At 43.0% G+C, this 16,015-nt stretch overlaps 1 protein-coding gene across 5 annotated transcripts in view; it reads right to left on the bottom strand.

The window, feature by feature from the left end:
- Window positions 1-515: 515 nt before the first annotated feature.
- The window catches only part of mylk2 (myosin light chain kinase 2), a 61,367-nt gene continuing 45,867 nt past the window's right edge, over window positions 516-16,015 (bottom strand). For all 5 annotated transcript variants that reach the window (XM_062979160.1, XM_062979163.1, XM_062979161.1 and 2 more), the window contains exons 6-12: window positions 14,478-14,587; window positions 9,939-10,080; window positions 8,400-8,470; window positions 6,203-6,331; window positions 3,772-3,924; window positions 3,372-3,504; window positions 516-1,614 (exon numbers count right to left, since the gene is read on the bottom strand). In XM_062979160.1, the coding sequence (XP_062835230.1) occupies window positions 1,534-1,614; window positions 3,372-3,504; window positions 3,772-3,924; window positions 6,203-6,331; window positions 8,400-8,470; window positions 9,939-10,080; window positions 14,478-14,587 (819 nt within the window). In that variant the 3' untranslated portion in view covers window positions 516-1,533. The remainder of the gene's footprint in view (window positions 1,615-3,371; window positions 3,505-3,771; window positions 3,925-6,202; window positions 6,332-8,399; window positions 8,471-9,938; window positions 10,081-14,477; window positions 14,588-16,015) is intronic.

Raw genomic sequence — 16,015 nt, 5'->3', positions numbered from 1 at the left:
TGATATGCATAAGTAGTCTATTGAATTCCATGAGACAGGGAGTGGTGTTATGTTATACTGAGTAGAGATGTATTAACAATGTTGTGGTATTAAGTATAGAAGCTTTAAACTCACACAAAATTTCAGGAGGGGCTTGTTGATGAAATTGTTTTAATGTAGTGTGAAATTGTGCTTAGAGTTTAAAGCTGTCTGTCAGTGTGCATATGTAATCCAGTAGTGCAATAGTTAGATGCATAGAGTGGAAATGCATTGCTAGAGCGTAGCTAGTTGGAGGTTCTGCTTTGTGACGGGATATACGTCATGTTTAAGATAAGATTGGAATGTGCATCAGCCTCTATTGTCCGGCATGATATGTATATAAGTTGTAAATAAAGTTTAAGCCGCTGTTTACAGCTGAAATTGCTGCCAGATTCGTCGGGAGTGGAATTGAGACTGAGGAAAGTAATTCGTCTCAATCAAACAAATTCTTGACAGATCATATCCTGCTTCTGTTAAAAAAACACAGAACAAAAATATCCCAGAGGTGACCTCATTTCGAAAATCAGAATTTTTAAGCAAAGAAAGCCATTTTACAGAGGAAAAGTGATTTTCAGTCTTCACAAGAGGGTAAAACCTCGGCAGATAAGTCTGGGCAATCATCCTCTCAATAGTAGGTGGGGAAGCAAAGTGCCAATGTGCAGAACTGGAGGGCGAAGATAAGGCTCCCTGTGGCATCAGGGAATCAGGATGTGAGCTTGATGAAGGGAAAACGCCAATGTGGTTGCAATGGGGTAACAGAACGACACTGGGAACCTCTCTGAAAGGACAACATGGTTCAACAGGAGCATCATAAGATTTGGAAGAGCAGAGGGCCGGGGAAAAGCTAGGGATGAGCCAACAACATGTCCTTTGCTACCTGATGTCTTTCTTGTAAGGTTTTACCTTCTGTCTAATGGGTAGGATGTTGTGGGTAAGGTGGAGGCAGCGGGACCAGCTTTGATCATGGGCCAGCCAAGGCACAAGCAATGGGATTGGTGAGAAAGACAAGCTGGTTGGAGAGGCGATTCTGGCATCTTCAGGGCCACTTTGAAGCAGCAAACATTCCAATATGTGCCCGGTGAGGTATATGTGGGTGGCGTAGGAGCATCCACAGAAGCAATAAGTCCCGATGCGGGAGGCGCACAGCACTTGGAGGGCAGCAGAAACGGGAAGAGGGCAAGGCTCATGTCAGCAGATAAGGAGGAAGGAAGCCGTCTCCAATGGTGAGCTGCGCAGGGATGTGAGGTCTGTTGAGTGGCCAAGGGGGGAAGCCTCCAAGACACACAGATGGATCCTCTCCCAGGTTCCAAGTCAGAGCCCACTTAGGAATCGGCAGTGTGGGTCCTGTCTTTCTTGGCTGCACGGCCTCACAACAACAGAATTCAGTCCATGATTCCCGCCGGAGGAGGAAGGAGTTTTCCTTGCAGTTCTATTAGTTGCTCTCAATTCCGCCCTGAACTTCCAGCCCCATCCCTGGCACACATACACGCATACACACAACACGCACGCTCGCGCTCAGACCCCTAGCGCAGTCAGGGACCCCGCACTGGTGATCTTCTTGAACCTGTTGGCAGCACAGACGCCAATGAAGTTTTTCTGTTCAGTTGGGAGAAGAAGAAAAAAGAAAACTCAATCAATGAAAAGAGGCTTGAACTCTCATGCTATAAAGCAATGATGGGCAAGCTTTTGTGCTTGGTGTGTCAAAATTCACCAAAAAACCTAGCATGACTTGGGTGGTGTGTCACTTCGAGAAAAAAAAAACCCATAATTTCGCAATATGTATAGTTTAAATAACAAAAATATATAATTGTAATATATAACTGTACTTAATAAATCAAAAATTATTTACTACCATTATTTCCATGTACAACAATCTATGGTACCTCTTGCAGTTCCCACACTGATTTCTCTCTATTGTAGTTTCAATGTAGTCATGAATAATGAATAATATAATAATAGTAATAATATGATAATATATTACAATAATAATAGAATGAGATATATATATATATAAAAATGTAATGTGCATAATTCCCATGGACTAAACAACAAAACCACTGGACCAAATCACACCAAATTTGGCCACAAAAACATAGTCATCCAATCAATCTGCATGCGGCAGCGTGTCAGCAAAAATGGCTAGGCATGTCAGTGCTGACACGCGTGTCATAGGTTGGCCATCACTGCTATAAAGAATGGACACAGATGGTTTGCTTTTAAAGGATGTCAAGATTATGCACCGAGAACGCAGGCATGCTACAGTGTTCTTTGCACAAAACATATTTCCATCTTGTATTTTTTTGTTTGTAAAGTTCAGTTGATTTTAAATGACTCAAAATCACCTGTTAGATTCTGTAATTTCAACTAGTACTCTTGACACTTATTAAAAGATAATATCCTTAGAGCAGTGGTGCTCAACCTGTGGGTCCCCAGGTGTTTTGGCCTACAACTCCCACAAATCCCAGCCAATTTACCAGCTGTTGGGTTTTCTGGGAGCTGAAAGTCAAAAGATCTGGAGACTCAACAGTTTGAAACCACTGCCTTAGAGCTTGGAAAAGTTCCTTTCTTAAACTACAATTCCCAGAGTGGCCGGACTGTGGCACAGGCTGGTTAGTAGCCAGCTGCAATAAATCACTATGAGTTTGAGGCCGGTCTGTGTCAGAGTGAGCACCCGACCATTAAAATAAAAATAGCCCTGCTCTTTGTTGACCTAAGCAACCCGAAAGATAGTTGCATCTATCATGTAGGAAATTTAGGTACCACTTATGTGGGGAGGCCAATTTAACTAATTTACGATACCATAAAAATCGTCCAGCAGTGTTTGGAATGAGGAAGTATCCATCAAGGACTCAGTGTCACAGTGGATGATGAAGCAGCTGCTCCCCCTGTGGCCATACCCTCAGGAAGCTGGAAGCTGGAGAAGGCTAAATTGCCTCTGTGTTTCTGTCTTTGTCTCTATGTTCATATGGCATTGAATGTTTGCCATGTATGTGTACATTGTGATCCACCCTGAGAAGGGCGGAATATAAATACTGTAAATAAATAAATAGCCATACTGGTTGAAGGACTGGGGAGTTGTAGTACAAAAAAGGACCAGGTATTGGACATCTGTGCTTTGCTCCTTTTTAGAAGCCAAGATTGAGCGAGCATTACTATTGTTTCCAATACGCCAAGCCATCTCATGAACAGAAACTTTTTCAAATTTTGTTACATAGTGTATCCATCCTATCTATAAGCCGGTGCAATGACTCACACAAGCGAGTGAGCCAAGCCACATACGAAGCAATGTCTTCCAACTATGGCTGCAGCCTTCATTCTCCCCAATTCCCCGGCGGCCTCTTCCATGCGCTTACCTTCCAGCGCCTCCGCATCACGTATTTCCGGAGCAGGACTTGGGATTTGAGGCGCCGGTTGACGCGCCTGGCCTTTTCTCCCAAGTTGTTCAGCCAAGGATGCTGAAGGCACTGCGCTGCATTCATGCGCCCGCTGTGGGGTTGGAGAAGAAGGAGAGAAACGTTAAGATGGAGTGATAATCCACATTCATTGCAGAGTGTAGATCAGGCATGGGCCAACTTGGGCCCTCCAGGTGTTTTGGACTTCAACTCCCACAATTCCTAACAGCCGGTAGGCTGTTAGGAATTGTGGGAGTTGAAGTCCAAAACACCTGGAGGGCCCAAGTTGGCCCATGCCTGATCTATCATATCTGTGTGTGTATGAAGTTGGTGTTTTTCACTTTCCCATCCGTATCCAAACCTTTTGTCCTTGATAATCAACTTGGAGACAAAGTCTTTCGCCTCCTCGGAGATGCCCTCAAAGGCTTCCTCGTCGAAATACCAGTTGGCTGCCAAGACGTTGTTGAGGGTCTCGGTATCGTTGTCTCCCAAGAAGGGGGAGAGTCCGCTCAGCCTGAAAGGCAGGAGGTGGAGAGGAGAGGACATCATGAATCAAAGCTCCTCATTAGGAATGAACACAACCCTCTAGGGACGCAATTCCGTTTCCTTTGGCAAATCCCCGTTTCTCTGTAGCCAGAAGTCTGGCTGCAGACATAAAACCCCAAACCTCTAGGCGATCATGCAGAATATTGTCTTGTTGGACCCAGGGAATGAATTCAACAGTGTTGAAGCCTGGCCAATGAAGGCTGGAAGTATACCAAGGTCAGGAGATAGGAACTGGAAAAGTTTATTTTTCAGAAGACATGATGGTTGGGAAGATTCTGGGAACTGTCATCCAAAAGGAGAAGAAGAAGGTGAAGTTGAAGGAGAAGGTGGAGAAGGAGAAGGTGAAGGAGAAGAAGATGGTGAATGTGAAGGTGAAAGTGAAGATGAAGGAGAAGGAGAAGGTGGAGAAGGAGAAGAAGGAAAGAGAAGGTGAAGGAGAAGAAGATGGTGAAGGTGAAGGTGAAGGAGAAACAGAAGTAGAAGGTAAAAGAAGGTGAAAGTGAAGGTGAAGGAGAAGCAGAAGCAGAAGTAGAAGGTGAAGGTGAATATGAAGGAGAATGTGATGAAGGAGAAGGTGGAGAAGGAGAAGGTGAAGGAGAAGAAGATGGTGAATGTGAAGGAGAAGCAGAAGTAGAAGGTGAAAGAGAAGGTGAAGGAGAAGCAGAAGGTGAAGGAGAAGGTAAAGGTGAAGAAGGAGAAGGAGAAGGTGAAGGTGAATATGAAGAAAAATGTGAAGGTGAAGGAGAAGGAGAAGGAGAAGAAGATGGTGAATGTGAAGGTGACGGAGAAACAGAAGTAGAAGGTGAAAGAGAAGATGAAGGAGAAGGTGAAGGAGAAGCAGAAGGAGAAGCAGAAGGTGAAGGAGAAGGTAAAGGTGGAGAAGGAGAAGGTGAAGGTGAATATGAAGGAGAATGTGAAGGTGAAGGAGAAGGAGAAGGTGGAGAAGGAGAAGATGAAGGAGAAAAAGATGGTGAATGTGAAGGTGAAGGAGAAGCAGAAGTAGAAGGTGAAAGAGAAGGTGAAAGTGAAGGTGAAGGAGAAGCAGAAGCAGAAGTAGAAGGTGAAAGAGGTGAAGGTGAATATGAAGGAGAAGGTGGAGAAGGAGAAGGTGAAGGAGAAGAAGATGGTGAATGTGCAGGAGAAGGAGAAGCAGAAGTAGAAGGTGAAAGAGAAGGTGAAGGAGAAGGAGAAGGAGAAGGAGAAGCAGAAGGTGAAGGAGAAGGTAAAGGTGGAGAAGGAGAAGGAGAAGGAGAAGAAGATGGTGAATGTGAAGGTGAAAGTGAAGGTGAAGGAGAAGCAGAAGTAGGTGAAAGAGAGGGTGAAGGAGAAGGAGGAGAAGCAGAAGGTGAAGGGGAAAGTGAAAGTTGAGAAGGTGAAGGTGAAGGTCAATATGAAGGAGAATGTGAAGGTGAAGGAGAAGGAGAAGGTGAAAGAGAAGCAGAAGGAGAAGCAAAAGGTGAAGGAGAAGGTGGAGAAGAAGATGATGAATGTGAAGGTGAAAGTGAAGGTGAAGGTGAAGGAGAAGCAGAAGGAGAAGTAGAAGGTGAAAGAGAAGGTGAAGGAGAAGGTGAAGGAGAAGGTAAAGGTGGAGAAGGAGAAGGTGGAGAAGGAGAAGGAGGATTTTCACAAGCTTTGGAACACTGGATCCAACAATAAGGATAGCCAAGGGCACTAGACTTCCAATGACAACTACTAGGTTGTCAGATTCAGATTCAGGAACTTTCTGGTTTGGAAACTGTTGAAAAACAGTGGCCAGATGCATGTTTAGAAGCCGAGTGTAAAACCATTGTGATCTTCAGAGACAGACTGTTTAGGTCCATGAACCACCTGCCACGTAGGAGCCAAGAAAGAAATATAATCCACTATGGATTTCCTTAAAACCTTCTAAATTGGGGTGCGGTGGGTTGGAGGAAAGGAGAGAACACCTTGGAGAAGGCTATTTTTAAAGAATAGCTGGTGAACCTGGACTCTGGTTACCATCGAGTTCTAGACTGGTCAATGCTGGGGCAGGATGATCATTGTAATCTGAGAACTCCTCCTGACCCACATCTCAAGATGCTCAAATGATAGCTATTCATAGGCAGAAAAGCCAATAAACGTTCCTCTTCAGGAAGGTCACAAATGCATCTTCTGAGCATTTGTGACCTCTCGTGTAACTCTTGTTGATTCCACTGAATGTTCTCCATATTTTTTGCTTCTATGGATTCTCAGTGTCCCACAGTGCCCTCCCCACAGTTCCTACGTACAGCATGTATGTGATCACTCCCATGCTCCACATGTCGGTGGTGTAGGAGACTTGGTCATAGGTGACGACTTCGGGTGACAGGAACTCTGGGGTGCCAACGTTGACCTTCAGCTTCTCTTTGGGATTGTACCTGTGGGAAAAGAGGAGCTCAATTGGACTGCTATCATATAGTCACAGTTCTCAAGAAGACCTCAATTCATTACTTTATTTATTTCCCTCCCTTTCCATCAGAAGCTGGAGGAAAAAAGCAAAGACTTGTGGGGCAGGAATCAGTCTAGGCAGGAGAAAAGCTCTGGGAAAGAAAAGGAAGAACTTGATCCTGCCTTCCATTTCATTGGGATTGTGGCCCCATTTACACTGACCATTCAATGCAGCCAGACAACAAACTTCCACAAAAAACAGGCAAAATAAAACTCTTAATATACATCACATGAGATATAAATGGCAAAGCATTTCTAATCATGAAAGAAAATACTGTGGTATATGAATAGCACCTAATGACTGTGAATGTCATGATGCAATACCTAAGGGAATGTGGTAATGGTTGAGTCATAAGCATGTGATGTGAGGTGTATGGCATAGGGGTTGCATCAGCCAGAGTCCCTTACTGATGACCTATCAGTAGGTAGCTGTATAAACAGGATGAAAGAATCCATCTTTCTCTCTCCTGTGTGACTCAGTGTGAGTATCTGCCTGTGTTGTATGTGACTTTCTGATGACTCTGATTGTTTGCAAGCACAAGACAGAAAGTGGAACTGTGTATCATGATTGTATATTTGTATATATTGCAAATGTGAAGCTTAAAGCCTCCAGATACGAAGGTTATCCAGAAAGTAGATTACGTTTTGGAAGGTGTAGGGCTGTGGCGCAAGCTGGTAAGCAGCTGCTGCAATAAATCACTCCGGCCATGAGGTCATGAGTTCGAGGCCAGCCCGTGGCGGGGTGAGCACCCATCAATTAAAAATAAAATATAGCCCCTGCTCGTTGCTGACCTAGCAACCCGAAAGATAGTTGCATCTATCAAGTAGGAAATAAGGTACCACTTATAAAAGTGGGGAGGCAAATTTAACTAATTTACAACGTTGGAATGAGGAAGTGAAGAAGTGCCATCAGAGTGGATGATGAAGCAGCTGCTCCCCCCTGTGGCCAGAATCGAACATCCCCTCAGGAGAAGGTTAAATTGCCTCTGTGTCTGTCTGTCTGTCTGTCTGTCTCTGATGTGTTTATGGGCATTGAATGTTTGCCTGATATGTATATAATGTGATCCGCCCTGAGTCCCCTTCGGGGTGAGAAGGGCGGAATATAAATACTGTAAATAAAATAATAATAAATAATTTAAAATGAGCAAAGTATAGGAGAAAACATTTACCATATGCAGTTGAAAGCCACACTCAAATACCACTTCTCAACATAGTCGCCATTCAAATCTAGGCACTTATCATAGCAATGAATGAGCTTGGCAACTCCTTCCACACAAAACTCTGCCGCTGGTGTCCTCAACCAGCTGGTCACCCCTTCCCGCAGCTGCGCATAGTTGCCAAAATGCTGCGTTGAGGACGCAAGCGGCAGGGTTTTGTGGGGAAGGAGTTGCCAAGCTCATTCCTCACTATGATAAGTGCCTAGATTTGAATGGCGACTATGCTGAGAAGTGGTATTTGGGTGTGGCTTTCAACTGCTTATGGTAAATGTTTTATCCTATACTTTGTTCATTTTTAATTCCAAAACGTAATCTACTTTCTCGATAACCCTCGTATTTTGGATGAAAACCTGAATCCATGAGTTTACTATAGTGTGTAACTATGATCAGATGCTGGCAGTTGGACTCTGTTGATAGACGGGGAGAAGCATGTTTGCGTTGTGAAAGGACTCTGCTGTATTTTGCTTGCTTTTGGGACACTTTTTACCCAGCTTGCAGCAGTTCAGGAAGGTCGTGATTTGGAAACTATACATCACTTCATATACCAGCAAATCTTGTGACACATCAATGCTCTATGGTTTGTGTGATCATTATCCTGGCCTCAGACTGGTTCCAGGATTTTTCTATGTAATCAACCACATTTTGTCCAATACCAGTTTGAAACTGCATTAAATGGTCATTGTAGATGGGGCCTCAGTCAAGAAAGTAGTGGAACATAGCAGGAAGGCAGGTGGCAAAAGGAAAGAAGGATGGTGATTCTTTGCCACCTTCAGAGTTATACCTTCGGGCGAGTCCAAAATCGATGATCTTGACCATGTGGCCCGTGGACGTTACACACAGAATATTCTCTGGCTGCAGAAAAGAAAAAGTGAGTTAGCGAGTTAGGAAGCATCTGAAATGGAGCATCAAAGAAGTGGGGAAGGGATGAGAGAGGCCAAGAGGGTGGAAGCAGGAGAAAAGGATTCCCTTTGACCCTCCAGGTAGAAATAAATATTGGTTTAGGTGGGCTACTTAGACCACAGTACAGGCTGGATCTGTTAGATAGAATTTATTTATTTATTTATTTGTTTATTTACAGCATTTATATTCCGCCCTTCTCACCCCGAAGGGGACTCAGGGCGGATCACATTACACACATCAGGCAAACATTCAATGCCTTTTTAACATAGGACAAAGACAAACAACAAACATAGCTCCAAGCGGGCCTCGAACTTATGACCTCCTGGTCAGTGATTCATTGCTCTCCCGTCTGCGCCACACCCCAGTATTGAGTCTATGTGTAAAATATGATGGACATGTGGTAACATACCTGTGGAATGACTAAGAGGGTAATGATGACATACCTAAGGGGCTGGCAGAAATGGATGAGTCATAACCATGTGAGGTTTATGACAAGAGGTTGTGACAAAAATATGCATATATGATGTGTGGGTATGAATGGAAGATGAATGAATTTGAGCTAGCAAATTTGAAGACACCAGGCCTACAATGATTAACTACCTGCCTGGTGAATTGTAATTAAAAATTGGTAATGAGAGCTGAAATAGTTGACCTGCCTGGTAAACTGTGATAAGAACTGTGAATGATAAGAGAAATGTTTACATCAAGTCATCAAGTTAAGGAATTGTTTGCGACTGTTAAGAAGGAAGTCAACACAAAGCCAACACCAATCAAGACGAATCAACATCTGGTTGTGAGTATATATCTCTGTATCTGCTAATCGTCTGTTAGTACAAGCCTGATTGTGGATTGATGGATCCTGATCTGTATACAACTGTACAACGTGTCAAAGCCTCTTGATATTTTGGATGAAAACTAAATCTATGAATTTACTAAACAGTGTGCTGAAGAAGGTCAGACATTGCACTCTGATGATAAGACTGAGCAAAATATCTTGTTGCTGTGAATGAGCTCTGCTAATTTTTTTGCTTGCCTCTATGGCATTTGTTTGTTCAATGTGCAGTGGTTCCAGGGACGGCGTGATTGGAAAACTATAAGTCACGCAACCATCCCGCGACAGGATCTCCATTATCTGCAATGCTTGGGAACAGAGACTAAACACAATATTTGTTGTTTCATATACACCAGGCATGGACAAACTTGGGCCCTCCAGGTGTTTTGGACTTCAACTCCCACAATTCCTAACAGCCTACCGGTTGTTAGGAATTGGGGGAGTTGAAGTCCAAAACACCTGGAGGGCCCAAGTTTGCCCCATGTTTGTTATACACAACCTGAAGGTAATTCTACACACAATATTTTAATCATATCTTGCATGAAACAAAGCTGGTGTCCTCTGAACCATCAGAAGGCATCTCCATACCTTGAGGTCCAGGTGCAGGACATTCATCTGGTGCATGAAGAGGATGCCGTCGCAGATCTGCCGCACAAAGACCATGCAGTCCACCTCCGTCAGTGGGTAATCCTCGTCAATGATCCTCTCAAAGAGCTCGCCACCTTCCACGCTAGACACAGAGAAAGGGTTGCATGAGTGCTTGGCTGCCTACAGTGAGCCTAAAAACATAGCGTCGTTGGGAAATTACTTTTTGGATTACTTGGTGCAATGATGTCAGGAAGGGGGAAGAAATCTTTTTTAAAAACCCACCACTGCCACCAAATTGCAAAGAGGTTTAATAACGACTAAGGTTCTTTCAGGCAGGGGGGAATCTTTTTAATCCCACCTCTGACACCAATTGCAGAGATGTGGAGGAGTTTATATTAATTAATTATATTTATATTATTATTATTATTATTATATGTTTTATATCCTCTGCCACCAGTTATTAAAGATGTTTTATTTAAAAGCTGCCACCAGATGTTAAGGGGATTATCAACTCTTGCCACCACTATTGGAAGATATAGCCACTGGCTACTTAGAGAGGAGACTTTTAAATCTTTATTTTTCTTCTTCCTTGTTTGCTTTTGATGGTAATATAGATTTCAGAGACTGAGATGTTAAAAAGAACAATAACACGTTTATTCAGGCACAAGCTTAATGGTTACAGTAACTTCTTTAGAGGCACTTAGATTAACAGTTGTAAAGCTATATTGAGGTGTTTCAAACTTCTTTCCCTACTGCTTTAAACTGCAGTCACCCTGTGAATTGCAATCACAGACTATCTGTTCCTTATCTGGAAACAAACTATCTTAAAATAAGCCACCAAACTTATTTTAAACTGACTCAAATAAGCACTTGAGTCTCCCCGATTCTCCAACTGAGAACCAGTCCCAACTGCACCTCACCAGGGCACAGACTATCTGAAAATAAGCCACTAAACTTATTTTAAATTGACTCAAAATGACCAATTGAGTCTCCCTGATCCCCTAACTTAGGATGAGTCTTCCCTGAGCTTCAACAGAGCACAGACTGAACTCTCTTCAAAACATTCCCTCCTTTTTCTCTAAACAGAGGTTGGCTCTGCCCTCATTACTATGGCAACCTGCCTCAGAATGCTGAGCTGGCTACCATCCCCCACACACTGGTAACTCTAATACTTACCCTTTTAAAACATAGTTAAACATGACTTTTAAAACGCAATTAAACATGACATCTGTAAACTAAAAAATTCACACTTCTTTACACATGGCTACAGGCCAAGGGATTCTAGAAGCTGCAGTGTAAAAAGGGGGACTTTCCCAAGCTCCAGTTAAAAACCCTTCCCTTGTTTTCCTGAAGTTGATCTTTCATTTGCCTCTTCCCAGAATCTCACATTTCCTCTACTTTCTTTCCTCTTTTTAGAAGGGATTTCTCAATTCTGCACAACTTTTGGCAGCTCTTTTGCTGTCCTCCCCTTTCCCTGTTTCCTGTGCCAATACCTGATTTGAGCAGAACTTTCGCCTGCTGCCTGTTTTCCAAGGAATTCGGGGCTGTTTCCACAGGGATGGCCTTTTCACCTTCAGAATAGCCTAAGTCTAAGTACCTTAAAGGCATGGATCCCATCTGATACTGAAAGCTAAGCAGGGTCAGGACTAGGATCAGAAACCGAGGAATCAGAAACACTAAGGAAACCAAGGTGCTGTAGCTGAGATTTCAGAGGAAGGAACTGGCAAAGCCAGCTAAGAGTGGGGTTGTTGTGTGTTTTCTGGGCTGTCTGGCCATGTTCCAGAAGTATTCTCTCCTGATGTTTCGCCCACATCTATGGCATTAGGTTTAGGAAGATGAAAGGCACTGCAGACTAAATCAACCAGAGAAATCAGCCATAGCAGAGCACTTGATGAACCAACCTGGACACAGCATATTGTGTTGTCGAAGGCTTTCATGGCTGAAATCACAGGGTTGCTGTGTGTTTTCTGGGCTGTATGGCCATGTTCCAAAGGTATTCTCTCCTGACGTTTCGCCCATATCTATGGCAGGCGTCTTCAGAGGCTGTGAGGATACCTCACAACCTCTGAGGATGCCTGCCATAGATATGAGCTAAACGTCAAGAGAGAATACCTCTGGAACATGGCCATACAGCCTGGAAAACACACAGCAACACTGCATATTATTTGAGAACACAGAAATGCGGACCACTCCAACAACTATCATGTCAGGCTACACAGAGAAGCCATTGAAATCCATATGAAAATGAACAAAATCTGGCTACCATTATTTTAAAAAACCTCCAAAATCAGAACAGTAAATAAGGAACAACACACTGAAAGCAGATGAATTCCAGACATGAATCAATCAGAGGCAGCTAACGACTCTGAACAAAGGATTCCCCCCAGGCCAGGACATGAAGCTTGGAAGGCTATTTAATACTAATTGATGTGATTAATTACAACATCACACTGGCCTCCAACAGACAAGAGTTCTTTCTCCCACCCTGGACATCATTCCACAGATATAGAAACCCCACTTGCCTAGTTTCCAACAGACCTCACAACCTCTGAGGATGCCTGCCATAGATATGGGGCAAAACATCGGGAGAGAATGCTTCTGGAACATGGCCAGACAGTCTGGAAAACGCACAACATCCCAATGATTCTGGTCATGAAAGCCTTCAAGAACACAAGTATTTGTTTGATTGATTTTTGAATGACTGATATCATGTTTTTCTCCTGGAGGTGCAGGTTCTCCTAAGGCAGTGGTGGGAAGCATGTGGCCCTTCAGGAGATAGTGTAATGCAACTCAATAAACAATTAGTCAATAAACAATTTTGAGAAATGCTTCAATATTCAATATTTGAAGGGCCATACAATTCCTGTCCCTGCCTTATGCAAAAGTCCTCCTAACTCAGATCAAAGGCTTATCTTTAGTTTCCAAATAGCCCACTTCAACTCCGCCGTATGTTGCACACATCCTTTTTAACCCAATCCTTTTGAGGACTAGAAGCATGGTGGTTTAAAACAAAGCCAAGCAAAAACAGAGGCTCCCATCCTGTCATAAAATGAGGGCCAGATCTGGGAACTTCCATGTGAATAGCCCAGGGGTCCCCAAACTAAGGCCCGGGGGCCACATGCGGCCCATCAAAGCCATTTATCCGGCCCCCGCCGTCTCCCTTGCCCAGTGGGCGCCTTCCAAAGCTTTGCTTGTTTATAATGGTATTTTAATTATTATTTAATTAATAATTATCAAGGGGGTGCTTTGCTAGTGCTTTTGGTGCACAAAGGCAGAAGGTGGCTGGACTATATGGCCCAAGGGGTCTCTTCCAATCCTTATTATTATTATTATTATTATTATTATTATTATTATTATTATTATTGACACAAAGACACAGTATAACACAGCAAACAAGATACATATGCTGGATTTTGTATCACAAAATCACAAGTTCCCAAGAGTTTAGGGCTGTGTGATGTATTATTATTATTTTATTATGACACAGCAAACAAGATAGATATGCTGGATTTCATTATTATTATTATTATTATTATTGACACAACGACGTTGTATGACACAGCAAACAAGATAGTTATGCTGGATTTTGTTTCACAAAATCACAAGTCGAACACTTCCCAAGTGTCTAGGACTGTGTGATGTATTTTCGGATGATGCGTGCAGATCCCAGTAGGGTGGCCTTTTTCAATTGGCAGATCGTAATTTTGTCAATGTCTATTGTTTCCAAATGCCGGCTGAGATCTTTTGGCACGGCACCCAATGTGCCCATCACCACCGGGACCACCTGCACTAGTTTCTGCCAGAGTCTTTGAAGTTCAATCTTGAGGTCCTGATAGCGGCTGAGTTTTTCCTGTTGTTTTTCATCAATGCGACTGTCACCTGGGATGGCAACATCAATAATCCAAACTTTTTTCTTTTCCACAACCATGAGGTCTGGTGTGTTGTGTTCCAGAACTTTGTCAGTCTGGATTCAGAAGTCCCACAGAATCTTTGCGTGTTCATTTTCCATTACCTTTGAAGCTTTGTGATCCCACCAGTTCTTTGCTGCTGGGAGGTGGTACTTGAGGCATAAGTTCCAATGAATCATTTGGGCCACATAGTTGTGCCTCTGTTTGTAGTCTGTCTGTGCGATTTTCTTACAGCAGCTGAGGATATGATCAATGGTTTCGTCGGTTTCCTTGCACAGTCTGCATTTTGGGTTATTAATTATTATTATTATTATTATTATGATTATTATTATTATCTCTTCCAACCCTCTTTATTATTTTTCTTATGATTATGATTATGATTAATATTGAGGCTATATTTGTTCCCATTTGGTTTTTTTTTTAACTTCAAAATAAGATATGTGCAGTGTGCACAGGAATTTGTTTATAGTTTTTTTTTCAACTATAGTCCGGCCCTCCAACGGTCTGTGGGACCATAAACTGACCCCCTGTTTTAAAAGTTTGGGGACCCCTGGAATAGCCAATGCTCTGTCATTCAGCCACAGGACAACTCCTGCATGTGCCCAAACCCCTCCTTGTTCTAGCAACTCACAACTCCATGAAGAGCATGATGGTCTTCGGCGTCTCGATGGCATCATAGAGCTGAATCAGATTCCGGTGGTTCAGCTGATTCATCACATCGATTTCCACGTTGACCATCTCCTGCAAAGCAACGGCAGGGAGTTACAAAGTGCAGCAGCAACTGCCTAAGGCTTAGGCTGGAGCCAGCTGCAGGTTTCTGCAAGAAGAAAGTGCGAGATCCGGGGCAGCAGCAAGACAAACTATTGCAAGAGGACAGAGTTTTGAAAATATTTTTCTGTGTGGGTTCTGGTTTCCACAATGTCTCAGTCACAATGACCATTGGACTTCAAATCTCGAATCAGTCCCGTAGCCAGAAGACATTCTCGCGCTAAAGTTGTGCCAAAGTTTGGAAATTTTACTATTTGGACTCCATTCCTCCTACCAAATCTTTACAAATTGTTCAGATAGCCACGGAGAGCCCCGACTAACTAATTAACAAAGAGAACAACTGGAGAGTCAAAATGTTACACTGGCCGGGCTGTGGCGCAGGCTGGAGAGCAGCCTGCTGCAATAAATCACTCTGACCATGAGGTCATGAGTTCGAGGCCAGCCCGTGACGGGGTGAGCACCTGTCAATTAAAAAATTTAAAAAATAGCCCCTGCTCGTTGCTGACCTAGCAACCCGAAAGATAGCTGCATCTATCAAGTAGGAAATAAGGTACCACTTATAAAGTGGGGAGGCAAATTTAACTAATTTACGACATTGGAATGAGGAAGTGCCGTCCCAGTGGATGATGAAGCAGCTGCTCCCCCCTGTGGCCAGAATCGAACATCTCAGGAGAAGGTTAAATTGCCTCTTTGTCTGTCTCTGTCTCAGTTCTATGTGTATATGGGCATTGAATGTTTGCCCTATATGAATATAATGTGATCTGCCCTGAGTCCACTTTGGGGTGAGAAGGGCGGAATGTAAATACTGTAAATAAATAAATAAATAATATGGTACTTTGGTACTTTAACTGCCTAAATTAATGCAATTTGTAATTTGAGGAGGTACTTTGTAAAGAAAGTTCTAATTTACTCCATTGGACTACAGCTACCAAAGGATCCAAAGTATGCTGTGTTGTAGAGCTTGACATTTTAATGTGTTGTGATTGTTATGTATTTTATATTGTTGTATTTTATTGTATATGCTTTGGCCTGGTCCCCTTGTGAGCCGCCCAGAGACCCCTTGGGGGAATGGGGCAGGATACAAAAATAAAGTTGTTATTATTACGATGATGATGATGATGATGATGATGATGATGATGATGATGATGATTTTTATTATTATCCAGCTGTTTTTTTACTGGGTTCCTTAGGAACTGTACTTCAGGGAAATTGATCACACTCTAGCAGACAAGTGCAAAGAACAAAACCCAAAATTGTGTTAAAATTATTATGACAGTGAAGTGTGGAGATATTCTTTACTTGAATCTCAGAGTGCTTCTGACCATGCTTTGGAAGAAAGGCTGCAGACCGGTGGATGGATGCTCTTATATTAGTGGATCTCCAGGAGCCATTTATTGGTCT

This window comes from Anolis carolinensis, chromosome 4 (genome assembly GCF_035594765.1).
Source record: "Anolis carolinensis isolate JA03-04 chromosome 4, rAnoCar3.1.pri, whole genome shotgun sequence".
NCBI classification, from domain to species: domain Eukaryota; kingdom Metazoa; phylum Chordata; class Lepidosauria; order Squamata; family Dactyloidae; genus Anolis; species Anolis carolinensis.
This window is presented reverse-complemented; position numbering and strand designations above follow the sequence as displayed.